This window comes from Lemur catta, chromosome 1 (genome assembly GCF_020740605.2).
Source record: "Lemur catta isolate mLemCat1 chromosome 1, mLemCat1.pri, whole genome shotgun sequence".
Taxonomy (NCBI): Eukaryota; Metazoa; Chordata; class Mammalia; order Primates; family Lemuridae; genus Lemur; species Lemur catta.
Genome location: NC_059128.1, coordinates 122,034,149 through 122,056,180, shown reverse-complemented (window position 1 = coordinate 122,056,180; position 22,032 = coordinate 122,034,149). Strand labels below are relative to the sequence as shown.

The 22,032-nt window shown below is 34.9% G+C and overlaps 1 protein-coding gene across 9 annotated transcripts in view; it reads right to left on the bottom strand.

Annotated features, from left to right (window-relative positions):
- ARHGAP12 (Rho GTPase activating protein 12) overlaps positions 1-22,032 on the bottom strand; it is a 117,790-nt gene that overhangs the window by 29,642 nt on the left and 66,116 nt on the right. For 3 of the 9 annotated variants that reach the window (XM_045554177.1, XM_045554122.1, XM_045554131.1), the window contains exons 5-9: positions 17,302-17,442; positions 16,062-16,142; positions 9,218-9,343; positions 5,498-5,572; positions 5,156-5,170 (exon numbers count right to left, since the gene is read on the bottom strand). In XM_045554177.1, the coding sequence (XP_045410133.1) occupies positions 5,156-5,170; positions 5,498-5,572; positions 9,218-9,343; positions 16,062-16,142; positions 17,302-17,442 (438 nt within the window). The remainder of the gene's footprint in view (positions 1-5,155; positions 5,171-5,497; positions 5,573-9,217; positions 9,344-16,061; positions 16,143-17,301; positions 17,443-22,032) is intronic. The other 6 variants (XM_045554159.1, XM_045554196.1, XM_045554142.1 and 3 more) reach the window with 5 other exon arrangements.

The following is a 22,032-nucleotide window of genomic DNA, read 5'->3' as shown; positions in this document are numbered from 1 at the left end:
AATGGTGCGGTACTCTAAAAGTTAGCTTGAAAAAAAAAGATTAGTCAGTATGTAACATGCTTAGTTCTAGAATACTTTAAGAATATAATTTTCTTAAAACTTTTGTAGAGTTATTTTCAGTAATTTACAATTAAACACTTTCACTTCTCCTTAAGTCATAGCAGCCATCAGGTACTTTGCTACCAAATTAGATTTCCTTACATGAACGAGTCAGCACTGGAAAAATGATTTATGTCTTCCTGTTCAAAGAAAGTGATACAGTGCTATAATGATAAATATTACAAAAAAGGAATGTTTACTTTGCTGTTATTTTACCACTATGTAATGTGAAAGTTATTCAATATACTGACACATTTGTCAGAATGTAAAAATAACTAGGTACAACAAATGCAGTTGACTGTGTGTATTTAATAAATTACTCAAAAGTAACTGGTACTATACAAGCAAAGAACTGGCCTTAATGTGGCATAAATGAATTCAGCATGTGCTTCATTAAACATATTATCTGACGGTGAGCTGGACTCTAGGCAAACTAGATTTATTAGCCAGCTGATGTCAAAAATAGTGACACATGCTTTATCATCAAACCCTATGAAGGCAAAAGCCATTGTACTAAAGTTAATGTTATTTTAAAATTCTTCCAGGTGGAAATAAGGAAGCACTTTGTCACTGCTTTAGCTTTCTATATTAAAATAAATTTAATCAAAATGAGTTGGCACCTGTATTAATCATCAAGATTAGTAAGCATTGTATGTACATGAGACAATGGTCAATTTTAATTCAACTGAAACACACACATACACACAGACACATATGAAGAAAAAAATATCCCTAATTCAGGATTTATTTCTGACTGATTCCTCAGCTATGTCTTCTCAGTGTATTTCAATCAGAAAATATAAATCTTTTTGGTATAAGAGATAAACATAATGTTGAGTATTTTCTCAGTAATGTCTAAAAGTTTTGCCTGGTCTGATAAAAACTCACATCTGCAGACAAAGCTGACAAACTGTTATGCCAATTTACATTTCTGGTATACTACAAACTTAGGAAATAGCTCATATGAAGTTTACTCTAGTTTTTTCATAAAACATAGCTTAGACCTCCTTAGATATGCAAGTTTGATATTTTTCATAAGAACTCTGCTGCCTCTTAATAAAAACACCAATAACACAATTTTAAGCAAACACAGGGTTTTATTTCCTTTTTTGTTTTTCTTATAAATATGTTGAGGACTGACTTTCAACAGATTGCAGCAAGGGAGCTGGACAAGATGTTAAATAAGAACATTCTCAATTTTCTCCTTCCACCATCAAAAGTAGAGAGAAAAATTTTTCAATGATATGAGAACTAAGGAATAGCATTAAGTGGATGAGCACTGGTTATATCAGCTAGGGAGCACAGGAATTGGAAGGGCAGAGAGGTGAAAATTAAGCCCATTAAAAAATGCCACAGCTGGAATTATGTAAAAAAAGCAGAGGCAGGAGGGAAATGCAGGCACCGAAACAGGAAGAAAAATGGATAGAATAGCAGCAGTGACAGACAGCTTAAGCCTAAGGATGTGTGGGCTGGGGGGGAGAGGAGACAGGAGGGGAGGGGAGGGGACAGCAAGCCTCAATCAGGGATTCTTACCTGAGTGAACAGAAGGACTGACACTGTTGCACAATCATGCATGTATATACGTTGTTCAAGGAAAGGGTCCAGAACTTTCACCAAATTCTCACAGGGATCAAGACCCAAGTACTAATGCTCTAAGTATCAACCACTCTAACTTGAACATAAAATAAGAACACTTGCCATATCCAAAATGTACAAAAACGAAAAGCAATTACCATACAGTGTGATAGCTGGGAGGGAAAGAAGGGCATCAGAGTCAGCTTGCCGGAGAACCTGACGCTGGAGCTAAGGAACAGACATTAGTTGGACGGAAGCAGTAGGAGGTGAAAATAAGCAGGACAGAGGTACAGGAGCTAAGGAGAGCATGTCACAGCTGAGGCCTTGACGTGCCCTCAGAGTATTGGGTGAGGTGAAGAAATGGCAAGAAATGATATCATGGAAAGTATGAACCAAGACAGAGTAGCACAACTGGGAACCAACTAGAATACTATTCTAACGATTGCTGTAGGAGAGAATGAAGGTCTGAGAGATTCGGAAGACAAGACTGACAGGGATGGGACGTGAGGGTAAGGGGGAAGATCTTGGGAAAACTGCCGAGCTTGACAACTAGGGAGATGTGGTGTCTCTGCTTCCAGGCCACTTTTTTAGAGATGTTTTCCTGGACCACTATTAAGAAGGGGCTCCTCCCTGGCAACCTCCCATATTTACTACTGCCTCAGTTTGTTTCTCTTGTTGTACTGTACTAAGGACTGAATGTGTGTGTCCCCCAAAATTTTCATGTTGAAACTAATCCCCAATGTGATGGGGCCTTTGGGAGGTGATTGGGTACTGAGGGTGGAGCCCTCACGAATGGGAATAGTGCCCTTAAAAGAGGGATCCCTTGTCCTTTCCGCCACAGGAGGACACAGCGAAAAGGCACTGTCTATGAACCACGAAGTGGGCCCGCCCCAGACACCAGATCTGCCAGTGCCTTGATCTTGGACTCCCCAGCCTCTCCAGAACCGTGAGCAAACAATTTCTGTAGTTTCAAAGCCACTCAGTTTATGATCTTTTTGTTACAGCAGCCTGAATAGACTATGACACACTTAATAAAGACTGCAATTATATATTTTTTATTTATTTATTGTCTATTCCATTTGGCTGTAAGTTGGGACCACACCTGGTATGTTGGTCAATGTATGGTCAGTGCCTAGTACTATACTAGCATGCAGCTGATGTTCAATACATACTTGAAGTAATTTACCAACAAACCAATAAAGAATAGAAGAAGGTCTGCAACAGAGAAAATAAAGCTTTAACTTTTAAACACCAAAGTTTTTAATTTGACATAAAAGTGATGAAGAGGCAGATGGATAAAATAGGTTTGGATACACAGGTGAGAGATTTTGGGAAAACATTTAGACAAATTTTTATTTCATACTTTCTCAACATAATATGACTCGAAATCAAACAATGTTTTTGGGTTGCTTACTAAGTTAAATTCACAAAAATTTAAGTCTATAAAATATGCCCAAATTCATGCATGAGTATTTGTCTAAATATATTTGATATTCCAAAGGAAACTTTATATTGAAAATAAGCACAAATGCTTTCATGGAAACTAGCAAATTATGGTTAAATTTTGACCAAAAATATTATTATTCTATCCTAATAAGGCAAGAAAACAATTTGCATTCATAGTAAAATAGGCATTTCCTAGTTTAGCCTAACAATTATTGTATACCAAAATAATGTAGTCAATCAAACCCTCATGTTCAATCACGTCAAAATCACGTAATAATAAGATTCTTTTTATTCAGAATAAGTAAACTTCCACAATGGTTCATAAAGTATTGAAAAAGAACCATGTGATGAAACATCTAGAACAGGCAATCCACAGACGCACAATGCAGACTACTGGCCCCTGGGGGCAGGGGACGGGCAGGGGGAAAGGGAGTGACTGTTTACTGGGTGTGGGTTTCCTTCTGGGGTGATGCAAATGTCCTGTAAGTAGACAGAGGTGATAGTTGAACACACTGTAAATATACTAAATGCCACTGAATTGTACACTTTAAAGTGGTTAATGGTTAATTTTAAGTAAATTTTATGTCCATAAAAAAATTTTTTAAGAGCTAGTATCACAAAAAACAAATTGAACATTCATGTTTTTAAAAAGGCCTTAGAATAGTAATACTCTATGAAAAAAATAAGCAAATTTGTCCAATATATTTTCTTTAATATTCATTAAAGAAAGTGTTGAAATGTCCTTTTCTCTCAAATGATTAATGCATTTTAATACCATAATTAGAAATGTAAGATCAAAAGCTCAAGTTTCCAAATTAGATATTTTAAAATTTTATTCCATATTCAGTAATTGGGAATTTTAAAATGTATATTCTCATAGGCACTTGGGACAAATCCATAGCATAGAAAAGTATATGATAGGTTTTTTAAAAAATACTGCCTAATTTATACAGATTTGAAGGGACTATGAAAAATAACAATAACTCATTTGAAAATTAAAATGAAGCATGAGAAAACATTAACATGCTTAAGATGTATACCAGGGAATGGAATTTTAAATCTGGTTTGATTAGAAGAGATTGAAGAGATGGGCAATTGGCAGAGATTATATAAGGTGACATCAGGTATCTAACACTGGTGATGATATCATTGTCACTTCTAAATTTACAGCTTCCTTTTCCTTATCACTAAGCCTTTATACCAACCAGTTTTTAACTCACAAAAAAGAGGGGGGAAATATCTCCTTGTAGTAGTAACTGGATGAGAGTGGAAAACAGAGGCCAAGATTAGGCAGAAGCCAGGCAAGTTTATTCATTCAACAAATATTTGCTGAACAGCCACTACACAGCACTGCAGTGCAGACTGGGGTAACAGTTTCTGCTCTAATGAAGCTTTTGTTTAGTAGGGAAGATGGACATTAATAGAGTTGGAGGTTCCTGTAAGAAGTAATGACAAGCATTACTCTATTTTATGTAATCAAATAATACGTAATTAAATACTATAAGAACATGATAAGAAAACTTCACCTAATCTAGAGGACTAGAATAAAATTTTGAACTAAGCCTCAGTGAAAACCGGGGGAGACATGTTTGGGGCAGAGGAAGGGATGAGTGCAAGGACCCTGGGCTGCAGAGTGGCTCCCTGGAGGAGCCAGGAAAGGGCAGTGTGGCAAAGGAAAGCAAGAAAAGCTGAGGATACAAGAAGTAGGAGATGAGGCTGGGAAGCAGTCAAGAGCCAAACCGAGCAGTCTCACAGTCCTTGTTAAAAATTTTGGACTTTTGTCTAAGAGAAGAGAAAAGCCATTGAAGGGGAACAGCATGATCAGCGATGGACAGGAAATAGAGTGAGTATAAACACAGAAATCAAGTAAAACCTCATCGCAGACAAGACAGTGTCTGAAGGTTTTCAATTTGGGGAACTTACAGTTGAGTTCCATTATCTCCAGTATTCATCTGGCATAGACGGGGCAATGTATTTTACAGCACAGAGCAAGAAGGTGTTTATGCCCATTAAGCAGAAGGGGAATGTTTCTTACCTTTGCACTGCTGGCCTGAGGAAGAAAGGGTAAAGTATAATTTGATAGTACTGTGTGGGAATTTTAAATTTTATTTTTAAAAAACAAATATAAATTCAACACTTAAAAATATGGCATGTAATTTAATTAATCATGTAAGATACCATATTTTGCACAAATGGGGGTTCTTAAATCAGTACAATCTGATTCTTAGTTATTTTGATTGTGGTTTTTTAAGAAAAACTAGTGAAATTTAATAGAAGCCCAAGAAATATTTCAACATTACATTTAGAGAACATTAATTTAATGAAATTGATTGAAATAACTGGACTATATTATACAGTATACTTCTATCATACTAACTGTATCTTGGTGCTTTGGAGAAGAGGGAGAAGACTCATTTTCAGGAAAGCAGGGTTTTGAGGCAGTTGGAGATTCCTACAAGAAATAAGTAATGAAAAAAGTTACTCTATATATTTCTGCCTCTACTCACAGTGGGAAAGTTTAATAAGGGAGACTAAGAAAACTTTTTCCTTGTTATTTTCCTTCTATATTCAGCTCCAAAACTAATATGGTACTGATTTGAAAACTACAGATGTTATAAAAAGTTTATGAAATATGGCACATTTTTATAGCAATTAAATTTAAATAATGCATACAAAATTTCTCAAAAGAAATAATGCATGTTGCCTTAAAATCATGATGCTACATCAGTTTGAATCTACCGTATTTAAAATAAGTAAAACCTAAACACTTAAAGACAAATATGTTATAGTCACAAAACTAACTTGCTCTTGGGATGATAGGTATGAACACCCAGGATTAGGCAAGGAAGAGCCACAGAAATAACTTGGTAACTGCCAGAATAAGAATTTTAGTCAAGAGCTATAGGAGAAATTAAATTAAATTGCTATTAATATTCAAGGTAATTTATAGCTAACTTTCCAATGGAAATAAGCAAGATTCTTTAAATGCAAGGAAGAAACTTAGGACTTAAAGATTAATGACTCACCAAAAAAAAAAAAAAAATGATTTAATGTCTAAGCCTTTAAGAACATCCTAAGAGCAAACCAATAACATGGTTCTTAAGCTGTCTGCTTTGTCATTATTAAAACATTGCATACGATTTCTACTACACATGTTGCTAGCACCTATTTGTGGAGGATAAAACTGAAAAATATTTTTTTCGTAGCAACCGCCTAGCTCCATATAAATTTTCTCCATTCCCCTACGTGCTCTGAATAATTTCAGGAAAAGAGAATTAGAAAAATCATATGCCATTACCTATTATTAATTTTTCTATCTAACCCAAAAAGTCCTTTGAACATTCATTTCCATACCTACAGCATTCTGATTTTCCACGCTTATGAAACTGGAAAAGGTGCTGTTAACAACCCTGGGAATTTGTTTTAAGTAACAATGCAAAAATCATTAACTCCACATTCATTCAACTGGAAAAATGTCTTCAGGTTTACAGCCTATACAATTTGCAAACACAGAAACTAGGCAGCAATGAGAGTTTACAGGAAAACCCTTGAAGGGACAGACTAACAAATCAAACATCAAAAAATCTCTACAAAAAAATTAAAAAGAAATTAAACTTAATGTCTAAATCTCAGTTTAGTCTCCAGTGTTTTTCTGACAACTTCAGAGCAATTTCTTGACTTCTGAAAGAGTATCTAATATTAAAATAGTCAGAAAGATTTAATAACCTATAAACTAGAAAATATGTAATTAAATAAAATGAATGGCAATTATGATTTATTTTTCATAGCATTATCAGTCCTACAGAAATAAAAACCACAAATGTAGTACTAATGTATATATAACAATTATAAATATATAAACCAAGAAATCATTTTACATGTGTAACTGAGGGGTAGTTTTAGTAAAAGCCATACATGACCAAAAACAAATAAATGTACTCACACATACACACACAGACATACATACATACCTATCTCCAAAGTTCTCTGCCAATTGACTTAGGACCTATGTCATCATGATGACATTTGCTATACAGTAAAAATGTTTCTGAACTTACAATTTTTCAACTTTACAATGATGCAAAACTGAAAGGCATTCAGTAGAAATCATACTTTAAATTTTGAATTTTGATCTTTTCCCAGGCTAGTGATTTAACAATTCTCTTGCAGTGCTGGGCAGAGGCAGCAAGCTGCAGCTCCCAGTCAGCCACGCAATTATGAGGATGAAAACAGATACTATACACTGGGCTGTATCACCACGTGATTTTGCCCAACTGTAGGCTAGTGGAAGTGTTCTGAGAACATTTAAGGCAGGCTAGGCTAAGCTTTGAGGTTCAGAAGGTTAGATATATTAAATGCATTTTAAACTTACAATGAGTTTATTGGGGCATAGCCCCATCATAATTTAAGGAGCATCTGTATCAGGTTTCTTTGATTATATTTCAAGTTATGCACATGTCATCCCTTATCATATTCTCACAACTCTGGGACAATTAGATGGAAGAAGAAATGTAGTAAGAACTTCATCCAATTTATTTTAAGAAACAGACTGAAAATGAATTGAGAGATTAAAAAGGAGTAAGAAATTTTAATATATATCACCAAAATAATCATCCTTATTTGTTCAGCTGTGAAGAGGCAGTGGAGTTGGTTCAACGATACTTTTGCCCTACAGCATTACATATGGCATTTAGGAGTTTTCTGCATATCCTGAATTGTAATCTGGTTCTGGGAGTTGAACGAATTTTTTCTATTAAAAATCTCTAAGAATCTTACCTACCTAGGTTAATCTCAATGATCATGTTTTCAAGTATATCTTCAATAGCACAGACTCCAGAGTAACATTCCTTGAATATGCCCCTTATATTCAATCACACAACATCTTTACAAAATAGAAACTAGAAATTCATCTGCTTTCATTGTTTTCTATTAGTCCCTCTTATACACATAATACGTGTACTGTTTTTACAGTTCCACTAACTTTTAAATTCAACAAGGTCAATTTTATAGTCACTTGTAAGTACCAAAACATTACACTTTTTGACTCATCAACTGAGATAATTTATAAAGAGATTTAAGGTTGAAAGTATCCAAGCACAGAGAAATATGCCTTAGTAGTGTTTATTCTATTTTCACTAAAAACACCAAAAAAAAAAAAAAAAAATGCAGGCAACCTGTAAATTATGTTACAAGAGAAGACTGATGCTCAAAAAAAAAAAAAAAAGTCCTCAGTGACAAATATGTTTCTTTTTGCAGTATTAGGATCATAGCTCACTGCAGCCTTGAACTCCTGGGCCCAAATGATCCTCCTGCCTCAGCCTCCCAAAACACTGGGATTACAGGCGTGAGCCAACACACCCAGCCTTTTTTAAATAATTCATTTAGTTTCAAGGTATTACTGCCACCTTCACATTTCAACATTAGTATGTCTCATGTTCTGCAAATTCATACTAAATTCCCAACCCATCCCAAAATGAAGCTACATTGTAAGGATGTAACTCCGAAGGAAGTTTTAAAAACATCCATTCTCATGTTTGCATCAAAATTCACCCCTACTCGAAACAGAGAACGTCACTTCTCAGATTGATAAAAGAAGCTTTGTGCAGACAGCATTTAGGGAAACAAAAATAGGATTCCAATGTTCCCTGGGATAGGGAAAATTAATTAAATGTCTTCAGTATGAATCCTCCTACAGGCTGAAGACAAAGAATAACAGAAATGTGACTTTAAGGTAAACAAAAAAAATGTGCCAACTACGGGGGTGGGGGGGTGTCAGTAAGCCACAGATAAGTCAATACATTGTATAAAAACCAAAACTGATTCCATGACAAATTGATGCTAAATACATAAAACAGTAGTCAGTATACAATTTAGTTAATGAAAAAGATAAATATTATAGTTACATTTCATCATACATTCAGATCAAAAGCTTAAGTTGGTTCAAAAGAAATCAAATGTTTTAGCGAAGAATCACATGTACCAACAGAAACACTACATAAAATGAAATAAATTTACTGCAAATGGTTACAATTCACTGTACTATAAAAGCACAAAGAACTTGCCAAATTATCAACAGATTCTCCCCTGAAAGTCCCACCTTATCATTGGTGTCCAATACGATGGTGCTATGTCTCCACTTGGTTAATACTATTGGTTCTTGCAGCCGCCTGTCCAGGCTCCTACTTTTAATTATTTCTCTTTGTTGCTGGGATGAAGCATTATACTAAAGAAAACAAAATATACTTCATAAATAATAGAAACAAAAGCAGAAATCTAAACATCTTGGTTCCAAATGACACATGACCTATGACCATTAAGCAAAGTTCATCACGTGACACCACCATGAATTTACTAGCCTCAGTTTTTCTCAACTTTGACCAGCATTTTGGCACAATTGAGAAGATCATAGATTTTGGTGTTGGAGAGACAAAATCAGTATTTTCTTTAGTAAAATATTTAATCTCCCTTAAGTTTCCCCAACTGTAAAGCAGATATAACAGAAATATCATCTTATGCACAGAGTTGCTCTAAAGATAAAAGAACCAAATATTGCCCTGACAGTAGGTTCTTAATAAATATTAACTATCATCATTTATAAAATGAGGCCATTAAATTAATTTTTTAAGGTTCCTTCTACTCCTAAAATCTAAAATAAGCATTATTTTTAAAACTTAAACCAAAAATTAAATTTAAAATTAACTAGCAAGTTCTTTATATATTCTGGATTCTAAACCTTTCTAAGCTATGTGAGTTGAATATATCTCCTAGTCTGCACCTCATCTTTTCCCCCTTGTTTACAGTATCTTCTACATGTAGAAGGTGTTTTAATTTTAATGTAGTCACATCTGTCAATCTTCCCTTTTATAGTAGGCTTTTGGGTCTCGTTGAAGAAATCCTTCCTCCTCTACAAAGATATTCCTTGATATATCCTTCTACAGTCCTTAAGGTTCTGCTCATTACATTTACATGTTTAACTGAAATTAATCATTGAGCTTGAAATAAGGTCAAGGATCTACTTTTATCTCAATTTTTTCATGTGAGCAACCAATAATGTTAGCAGCATTTATCGTATAGTCTGTGCTTACCCCATTGATTTGCAATGCCACATCTGAGCTTTCCATTCTGTCCTACTGGTCTATTTCTTTAGACAAGTGCCCCTACTCCCCCAACTTAATCACCATAACAGGAATGCCATCCCTTTCCCCCTCCTCCCCAATTCTACCTATTCAGGAACAATATTTTGACTCTTTATGAACCTTTGCCTGCAAACATAAGTTTTAGGTTCAGTCCCAAAAAAGTTGTGTGTTGGGGGGGGGGGTTGAACTTGCAGATTAATTTGGACAATTATTATAAAATTAACTCCCCCAATCCAAGACCATGGTGGAATACTGCACCATTTATTCAGGTCTTCTTTTATTCTGCTCTAAAAATTTTTCTTCACTAAAATCTTATAGACCCTTATTAGGCATGTTCTTAGTTACAACGCTTTTTGCTGCTGCTAATGTAAATAGGATTTTGTTGCTATCACATTTTTAAACTGACTTTTTCCTAGACAAATGGGTAGTTTTTATGTTGACTATATATCCAGCAACTTTGCTGAACTCCCATCAGTTTTAAGTTTGTAGATTCTCTTGGATTTTCTAATAATCAAAAGAACAACTGTATCTCTTCCTTTTTAATTCCATTATTTCCTTTTCCTTTCCTATTTAATTGTTGAATAGAAGCAGTGATAGAAGAATTTGAGTCTAGTTCCTAACTCTAATGGAGAAGCTTCTGTGATCTCACCATTAAGTATGAGATTTACTGTAGACTTATTTGATAAATAACCTTCAGCATAATGTGTCATTCACGACATTTGAAAGTGATTTTTCTCATAGAAGCATACTTGAGTCACAGTTTTTTATCCATTCTGAAATTCTTTTAAAAGATGTGTTTTAGACCATTTATACTGAATGTAATTATTTATACATTAGGATTTAAGTCTACCATTTTAGTATTTGTTTTCTACCATTCCTGTTTCTCCTTTCCTGCCTTCCTGTGGGCTACCCAAGTAATTTTTACTATTATATTTTAATGTATCTATAATTTCTTGATTCTCTCTTGTTACAGCTTTTAGTGCTTGTTCTCGGAATTACCATATACTTAATTTATCACAGTCTACTAGTATCAATATTTTACTACTTCAAGTAGAATATAGAAATCTTACCAATAATTACATCCCTTTACTCTCCCCACTTTATGATATACTTGTCTTAAATTTCATCTCTGCATGTAAGTACTACTTTAGAAATGTTATAATTTTTGTTTGAAATGTCAAACATAATTTTAAACACTCAGGACAAAAGCCTCCTCAGATATTCACCCTTTCTATTATTTTTATTCATTTCTGACATTCCAAGTTTTCTTCAGTAGCATTTCTCTTCTGTTTGAAGGACTTCCCTACTGCAGTTCCTTGAGAGCAAGACTGCTGGTGATAAATCTCTTAGTTTACTTTCATGCTGAAAATGTCTTTATAGGCCAGGCATGTGGTTTATGCCTGTAATCCCAGCACTTTGGAAGGCCATGGTGGGAGGATCGCTTGAGCCCAGGAGTTCAAGACCAGCCTGGGCAACACAGTGAGACCACATCTCTACAAAAAAGTTTTTAAAAAATTAGCCAGGCATGGTAGCATGTGACTGTACTCCCTAATCAAGAGGCTAAGAGGGAAAGATGGCTTAAGCCCAGGAATTAGAGGCTGCAGTAAACTATGATTGCACCACTGCACTCCAGCCTGGGCAACAGAGTGAAACCCCATCTCTGAAAAAGCAAAAAGTCTATTACTTTCATTCTTGAAGGATATTTTTGCTGGGTGTAGAATTATGGATTGACAGTTCTTTCAGCATTTGAAAAATGTGTGCCATTCCTTCTGGCTTCCATGGTTTCTGATAAGGAAGCCACTGCCATTCAAATTGTTATTACCCTATAGGTAATGTGTCATCTCAATGAGCTGCTTTCATGAATTTATTTTTTGGGGGGGAAATGTCTTTTCAGAAATTTGATTACATTGAGTCTCGATAGCAATTGCTTTGGGTTTATCTTGTTTGGTGTTTATTCAGCTTCTTAAATCTGTAAGTTTGTCTTTTACCAAATTTGAGACATTTTTAAGCATTATTTCTTCAAATATTTTTCAGCCTCACACTCATTCCTTTCTCCTTCTGGAACTCCAATGAAAGGAATGTCAGATCTTTCGTATTTTTCTACAGGTCTCTGAGGCACTGTTCATTTTTTTAAACTCTACCTCTACTCTGTTATTTGAGCCAACCAGTATTTTATTTTGGCTCTAAGATTTCCATTTGCTTCTTCTTTATGTCTTCTATTTCTTTGCTGAGATTTCTGGCTTTTTCACTTATCTTAAGTGTGTTCCTAAATGCTTGCTGTAGCATTTTTAGGACAGCTGCTTTAGAATCCTTATGGGATAACTCCCTCATCTGTATCATCTTGGTATTGTCACCTATAGATATTGTCTTCTCATTCAAGTTGAGATTTTCCCCTTTGTATGACAAGTAATCATAGGTTATAGTCTGACATTGAGTAATATAACACTTTATTTTCTATTTAAGCCTTCTATTAATAGTTTAGCAGACTGTCAACCCATTTAGGTTCAGAATACACATCTTGGCCTACGTTTACAACCATTAGTTGAATGTCAATTCAGTTTTTAAAATCTTTTTAGTGCTGTCTGGTCTGCCCTGTTTGTGTGCTACCCAGAGGCTAACTTGAGACCCGGGCAGTATTCCACACCATGGTTCTGTTCTAAAAGGTTTTGTTATGTTAATTCTGGTTGTTTCCATGCATAGGCCACTCTGGAGTTGTGCCTAGGATCTCACACACAGAGTTTTAAAATCCCTTTCTCTAGCTTCCTCCTCTCCGTAATCCCCCTTCCGCTCTCTCTTTGGGATAGAGTGAGGAGCTGCCTCGTTGCTGCTGTACAGTTAGTGAATGGGGAGGACAAATGACAGGGCTCCCTGCATGCCGCGTAGGGCTCCACCACACAGTCTCCGCGGTGCCCAGGCCGGGAGTGGGACAGGCGCTGGTTCATTAGTGCTGGTTAGGAACGGCTGACAGGGCTTCATTCAAGAAACTGCCAAGACCTTCTCACACTTTATCCTAAGTGGCAAATGGTAGCAGAAAATGAAATAACACCACAAAACTCAGGGTTCAACTCTGGTCATAATCAGTGCCCATTTCCACTACTGTGGAATACTCTCTGAGGTCCTGATATAACTCAGTGCCTCTCTTCTTTCTTTTACTCAAGCCATCTCCAGAAGTAAGTAGAAGATGAGCCTGGAGTTCTTCTAACCAAGGGACGTACAGGAGTTCATAAGAAACTAATAGGAACGTTTAGCCACCAGTAAAGTAAAGGCTCTAACCTGCTCCTGACATAAGTTCATCTTGGGAGCCTCTCCCCTGCTAAGACCGTGACCTGGGACAAATCACTCAAAGCAAGCCTTGTGATTGATCTCACGACTCCAGGGAATCAGAAAGCACTATGAAAGAGCATATAGTACATAAGATTCCTCTATATCTCAATATACCTTTGATATTTGAGGTACTGGCAGGAGCTACAGTTCAAATCTGTCAAGTGGAACAAAAAGTTTAATGTCATATGTTTAAATTATTTAATTAATATTATTAATAAAATAGTCATCTTCTATAACCTTTTTCAGTAAACTAAACTTTCTGCAGATTTTTTTTCTGGTTTCTTCAAGTCAAAATCAGATTTTGTATTTATAAGGCTAATAGAACCAATCATTACTATATAGTTTTCAATACTGAATAATTATATCCCCAAAATATACTCTTATCCCAGCATATAAGTTATTACATATTTTGGCCATCATGATCCATAAAATTATTCTTTCCAAATTAATCACTAAATATGAGAAAATTATTTTTTATAAATGGTACTGATTTTTAAAAGCAATATCTGAGGTATTCTATAACTTCTTCCCAGTACAGTTATAAAAAACTTGTTAATCTTATGTATACCTCTTTCTCTCTAAAAGTTGTAACAGTTCTATTAAGCTTGAGATATTATTTTATCACTTAAAAGTTTTATGGAGAGACAAATTTGAAAAGTAAAATGTTGGGTCATTTAGTTGAATTTATAAAATTCAACTAAAAAATTGTTGCTAGAGTATTATCCAATGGTTGTGCTATAGTTCCTAAAACAAGAATATTACAGGGTTCTGAGTGCTTAGCACAACCTCAAAGTTTTAAAGGGTAAATAAATACGGTTTTATCTTCAGAATCAGATGCTAAAAGTAGAAATTAATAATGAGGAAAATGAAAAAATCCACAAATGTTTTACTGAATTGTGTTTCATAATTTTAAAGAATGATGAGATAAAAGCTCAATGCTGAAATATGTGAGGAATGATTTGTGGCACTTCTAGAGATACTTTTATTTGGAACTTTCTTCATTCATGGTATTTCATGATTAATGAAGTAAAAATAATGTAATAATATCTTCATAACTCTTCATATGGAAGCTTTTGTAATTAAAATATAAAAACTATCTCCACTAATATTAATATGTTAAGCTGAAAATAGTATTTTTAAAAGCAATTATATAAATGTAAATTTTAATGACTTCCAATTTGGAAAGTTATTAATTTAAACAAAATCATTAAAAATACACAATATTCTGCCGAGCTGCGCAAAAGAGAACGTACCTATATAAAATGTGTGATAAGGATCAAAAACTGCTTATTTGAAGATTTGACAAGGGTTTTTTTTAACTGCAGAAAAAATTCTGGGGCTTGATAGCCAGGTTAACCAAAAAGAACCAATATTTTCCTTATCCACCTCTGAACTCCAACACCCACCAAGTTTCCATTATAGCCAGCCTACTTTGTTCTACAAGATCACAAAATTTTAAAAGTTGTAAGAGTTATAATGGACCTCTTCTGCTACTGGCTCAACTCGGACTCACAAGGGTGTTCTTAAAAATCAGTTAATTACAGGCTGCATATCTTATCCTAACTCGTATCAAGGCTTATAATTTCACAAAATAACTAAAGGCCAGATAGCATTCACATAAAGAAGAAACCACTATTAGCAAAGCACTAGTTTATTAGATTAGTGTTTCTCAACCTTCAATAAGTTTAGTATCACCTAGTGATTTTTGTCTCTATCCATGTACCATTTATACTATTAATATTTTTCTTTAAATTGACTTACTTGGGGAAAAAGACAAATTTCTTTAAAAACTAAAGTATATGTAATAATTGACACCACAGATTTGTCTAATTATAGTTGTTTTCTAAACATTAAAATAATATACCAATTAAAATTTAAATGTTTGCCCAGATATCACTTAAAATTATCTCAAGTACCAACAAGGACATGTATATGACCACTTTGAAACCTACTGCCCTTAGGTAAACTCAGCCCTGGGGTACCTGTCTGGAAAAGAGATGTCCAGCTAAGTCCTAGGACATATTATCACCACATGCTGCCTATCTCAGCCAGTGAGCAACTCAATCGTAACACACATTTACATAGGTGATAAACTTCACTATCATATTACTTTTTTCTCTTAAAAAAAGATTACATATAAGATGAACTTCATATAGAAAACTCAACATATTCAAGATAACCAGATATAAGATGGCATTACTAGCACTGAAGGGAATTCTTATTTCTGGTAATAATGAAAGACCATTTCAAGTTAAACCAAAAGCATTTCTGAATGAGAATAGTCAGTATCACACAGTGCCGATCACTGCACACCTTAGAAAAATTTCGCCGCTCACAGGACTTTCAGCGAGTTCTGAGAAAACGGAGTCTTGCTGCTTTTTAAAAGTTGAATAAAAATTTAAAAATAAATCTGCTGAAATCATCTTCATATATTACTTCATCTATTATTTTAAAGAGAAATTCAGCGGTAAGGTTTATTACCTTTGGCAATTCCCATTCCGACCGAGATCCATCTGCACTGTAGTAATACTGTCTACCTTGATCGTCAACATGCTTGAGCCACTATGAAAACAGAACAGGTGGTTCTTTTAAAATTTATATAAAAGTGAGTTTAAGCTGCTACATTAGAGATATTATTAAATTTAATTCTAATGAATTATATGGAACATTGCAAAAAAATTCAAATAAACCTGTTATACTAATAGACTTGCATTTTAAGTTTGGTAAGAATAAATATACTCAATATTAATTTATTATCAATTTATTTTCTCTCTCTTTCCTCCGATTTCTGGCTAGTGGTTCAAGCATCACTTAACAGCAAGAAACATATAACACAAAGATACACAGATGAAAGTATGCAGTAGAACACAGGTACGCGCCCCCATCTTGAAAACAAGTTGGAGAACTTAACAAAAGGGAATTGTTTCTCAATCATTCAGTATAAAACTAAATAATTTAAGCCCCATTTCATGCAAACCCTTAGGAATTACCTCTGTTAGCCAACATAATAAAATTTAAATAGCAGTAACTACAGAACTTCATGAAATATAATAAAAGCAATATGAGGGAAAAAAGGACTAAATATTGCTAATACAAACATATGATCTAGATTACAAAATAAAGGAAAACTACTGCTTCTTTAAACTGAGGCAGGAAGGAGGGATAAAAGTCTATCCCTGTTTTTTCCTAAGGGTCTATTCTCTAAACTAGCATAAGCAATTAGTTACTTTCTCAAACAATACCAGATGTAATACACACATAAAATTTCAATATTCATTCCCAAGCTAATTAATCATAAAATACTAGACTCATGGTTTTTGTTTTATACAAATTTGATTATAATAGAAAAAGGAGTTATAGGCAGTAAGGCAGTGGACAATCATGGCATGTTGAGAAAACTATTTCCAAAAAACTCTTCCCCAAGAAAAATATGAAGAAATATGCTTATTGAAGAAATCTAAACAAAATGACAGTCAACAGATCTACTCTTAAAAGGTCTGTCTTAAATGGGTATCAACACCACAAAAATCACTATCACCGCAAGCAGTTTAAAACCATGAATTAGTAGTTATACTGTATTTCCATGTTGTCAACTGACATGATTATAAAATTACAATGGAGAATATTTCCATGACTTTTTAATACTACTACAACTTCAGTACACAACTATTTTATGAGAGAATTCTGCCAAGAAACACTAGATGAGAAAAAGAGAATGTACCTTTTCATTAGTATAGTCACTGGTATACAAGGTATGCCCACGTTCGTCCAACTCTTCTGACCAACCCCTTGGAGGAGAACCACACTGACTATCTGACTGGCTGTAACAAATGCTGTGGTAGTTTTCTTCTGATGAAAGCAGCTATAAATAGTCAGAAACATAAGGATTTTTCTTCTTTGAATATAAATACACAGCAGTTGAAAATCTAAGAAATTGACTTTATTTGACTAAGTATTAAGATATCTTGAATATATTTGAATATTTAATTTCAAAATAAATTGATGTCTTTAAATGGTAGATTGTAAGTAGGGAGGTAAAATTCATAGTAGTTATTTTATCAATTAGTGCAACCCTGGAAAAATTTACCACAATAAAATTGAAAACAATGTTTTCAGACTAAAGAGACAAAATGCTATTTCATGCTGCTTTTGAACTGAAATCAAGTTAAAAAATGACGGGTCAGTAAATGTACAGATGTCTATGTGTAAACAAAGGAGGGGATGAGAGATCTTCATTAGACTGAGCTCCTTGGAAACTCTCTTCTGTGTGTCACAAGCACCTGGCCAAATGTATGGCAAATAACAGTGCTCAATAAATATATCTGGAACTATTTTTTTTAATTGTGTGGGAGGAGAAGGTAGAGAAAAGACATTAGTTTTGTGACACTACATTTTGTGGTCTAATTTATTGGCAAGGTTTCCTAACTCACTCAATCAGATGCTTATTAAAACTGTGGGAAACTGAACTTCAAAACAAGAAAAAACTAATATTGAGAAAATTCAAATACACTACAGAGAGAAAAATCAGAAATTCAGTATGGAAATAATATAGGTATACATGATAAACTCCAGATATATAAGAGAAGCAAACTAGAAGATTGAGAAAATTCAACAATTTTTTATGCCTCTTAACAAACAAGAGGCACTATAATGTGACTGAGTAGCTATCTGCTTACCGTACTTAAACTTCATTCAAGAACTATCAGGTTAACACTCATGTGCAAATGACCCTTCCTATCACTTCAGTAAAATAGTTTCTACAATTAAATCTTATTCGGTCTATATTTTCTATCACCATCATTTGGCCTGAAACACTAAGATGGGTAGACGCTCCACACTGTAATTAAAGACATAAACAGCCTAATAATACGTTCACAAAAGCTCACAAATAACTTTGCAGAAGCACTGCATAAAAGTGAACTGTATTATGTTTTGTGACATAATTAAAAAATTAAACACCTAATTTAAAAATCAAGAGTTTATTTTTATTTAAGACAACTTAAAAATGTAAGATGTATGAGAAAAGGGCAATAAAATCTTCAGAAAGAAAAAAGGCAATCTAATCAGTAAAATTATAATTTAAGAGATAATCTAAACTACTAAATCAGTGAAGTAAGCAAGATGTTCTCTTCTGCCATGAAAAGTAACCTCTAATATCTTGATATGTTTTATTACACTAAAGAACCAGGACTAGCTTTAAAATCTTGATATCTACTGCTAAAAAAGAGCTGTTTAATGGCCATTAAACAAAAATGAAGATTATTTTTGGTAAGCTTTCTCCAAAGGTTGACTATTCTATACTAGATAACCCCATTAAGGAGGGTCACTGGCTCTGTAACTCTGGAGTCTATTCTGCTACAAATGTATTCTAGTAGCAGTAGGAGGGGCTACAGCAGACATTCCATTTATAGGAGAATGGCAGGGAGCTTCCCTAACTGATCATCTGGATGAAAACAGCTAAAAAATGTTACATGAAAATTGTTTTAAAAAACCATAAATGAGGGGAAAAAAAAGATTTGTTAAGAAATACTCAGAGGTCAAAAACTAAGTAGAAACAAGAATTCAGAGAGGTAGGTAGAATAAAAAGACCAGCTTTCTCCTTTAAAGGCATTTGCCAAACCCCAAACTAAAAGGTTAGTTTTCAAAGGCATGAAGAAGTGTTGTAGAACTGGACTCAGGACTACCAAAGGCAGGGAGGCTAAAAGGACACCCACTATACAGAGCCAGGCTCTCCACAAAATTATACCCACAGATTATGAGTGAACCATAAACAAATCTTGCCCCTTTGTTCCACACCAGGAAAATCACAAGAATCTTCCCCAGTAATCAGGGGAAATCAGGGCACTCTTCAGCCACTAGCCAGGGTTCACACAATCGAAATTACTACTACCCAGGTGGCCCATAAAAACTAAAGCTAAAGATTTAGTTTGAAATATTCACAGGATATTATTAATAGTTTCGCCAGGGACCTGGCAGAAGCAAAACCAACTCCTCTCTGAAGGAACCCACTTTCAACTTTAGCATTAAAGACTGCTACTTAAGAATTTCTAAGAACTATAATCTCACATTAAAATACACATACACACATATAAAAGAGGAAAAACAAAACACCATGAGTTAGCAGAAAAACAGAATAATCACACCCAAAAACTTTACACATACTAGAATTAACAAAAACAAAATAAGACTAAAGAGAGATATAACAAATAAATGCAATATATGATCCTTTACTGCATCCTTCATTGTAGGGGGAAAAAAACTATTAAGGATATTACTTGACAACTGAGAAACAATGAATTTTAACAATGTATAAAACAGTATGCCAATATTAAATTTCTTGGGTGTGATAAATGTATTGTGGTTTTGACAGAAAAAAATTCTTATACTTAGGAAATAAAATGTTTTTATTGTATGCCTCAAATGGTTAAGAAAATACATACACGTGTGTTTGTGTGTCTGTGTGTGTGTGTGTGTCTGTGTGTGTGTGAAGGGAGGGATAGAGAAAGCAAAGTGGCAAAATTTTAACAATTGGTAAATCTAAATGAAGGCTATATGATTTATTAATGTTCATTATACTATTCTTTCAACCTTTTTGAAAACTTTTCAAAGTAATAATATGGGGGAAATTCTCCAAACAAATAAAAATAACACTTTTCTTAAAATTCAAGGATTGGTTTAACATCAAATGAAGATGTAGACAAAGAGAAAAACAGTGAACAGAAGCTAGATCTTGAAATATTTAGAATGATGCACAGAGAGACATAGATGAACAGAGTGAGATTAACACTCATCTCATCGAAGTTCTAGAATAAGAGGAAAGAGAAAATGGGGGCAGGGTCTATATATAGATAATAGCTAAAAATTTTCCAGACCTGATCAGACAGGACTCCTCAAATTCAGGAGTCCCAACAAAACCCTGACAGGAAATAAAAAAGATACCTTCACCCAGTCACATCACGGTGGAAGTACAGACACAACATGTCAAAAAAGTTGCCAACAAGGAGAGAGAAATTATCGCTAAAGGAAAGACAATGAGAATGACATCTGAATTTTCAGCATCAACAATGAAAGCCAGAAAATGAGAATAAAATCTTCAATAAACTAGGAAAAAAACACTCACCTTAGAACTGTATGCCCATTTAAAATATTCTTCAAAAATAAAAGCAAAATAAATAAATTTCCAGACAAATAAAATCTAAGATTCCCTAACTAACAGACTCTCATGAGGGAATTTAAAAGCATGTACTCAAGACAGAAGAAAATGTGAGAAAAGCAGGTGGTAAAATGAGGATTAATTTTCAGAGCCATGTACGACAACAAGGAGGAGGCTAAAAACAGAAATAAATATATGACAACAATAGCACAATAGCACGTACAGCTCTTGTGTGGCTTTAAGAAGCAAGAGGACACTGCTTAGCCCCAGCCTCTGCAGAGACTGGCCATGCACACTGAAGTGGGGCGTAGTGCTGCACAGCCGTAGTCTCAGCTACTCAGCAGGCTGAGGCAGAAGAGTCTCTTGAGCCCAGGAGTTCCAGGACATAATGTGCTGTGATTATGCCTGTAAACAGCCACTGTAATCTAACCTGAGCACACAATGAGACCCTGCCTCTAAAAAATTAAAAAAAAAAATTCCTAGGGCAGTGTCTCTCGAGAGCAGCACAGTTGACATGTAGGGCCAGATCGCGCTTCACTGTGGCCAGCCTGTGTACGATTGGACATTCAGCAGCATCTCTGGCCTCTACCCACCAGACGTCAGTAGCACTGCCCCCACTGTGACAATCAAAAAGTCTCCAGACTCTGCCAATGTCCCTGGAAGGCAAAATCACTGCCAGTTAATCACCACTGTTCTAGGGTAACCACTAAAATAATAAGCTTCTGAGTGAAGATGGAAGAGTGAACACTGCCTCTCTCTCAAACCCCACTAAAATAACAGATGTGAAATACGCTTAAAATGATGTAAACTTACAAGAACAGGAAGCAGACAAAGAGAGAAACAGTCAAGCAGATGAATAAAAAATTGAATTATCCACACAGAAGAAAGCAGAACCTAAGCTGGCATGGTGGGGGCGGGGGAGACCTGAGGGGAAGATGAACCCAGCACGTTTACAGAGCAGAACCTGCAAAGGGTCAGGAACTGATGGCATTAGACACCTCTGGAACTGGGGGGGTGAAAGCAGAGATACTAAGGAGACTAAAATCACCAGGATACGCTTCTTCATGGCTGACTATTAGCAGAAATATGGGGATTTATTCCCTCTGAAGAAGGAACAGTAAGATTCTGAGCTGGGGGACAACAGACACAACTGGGACATGGGTACCAACGGAAACAGGAGAGTGTGAGGCACCATATGCAAACTGAATGCCAGCATTAAGACCTGGGCAGCCCTTACCTTCTAGGCAGCAGATCTAATAAAGACTTGTATGGAGACTGAAAAGACCTAAGGGTTTTAAC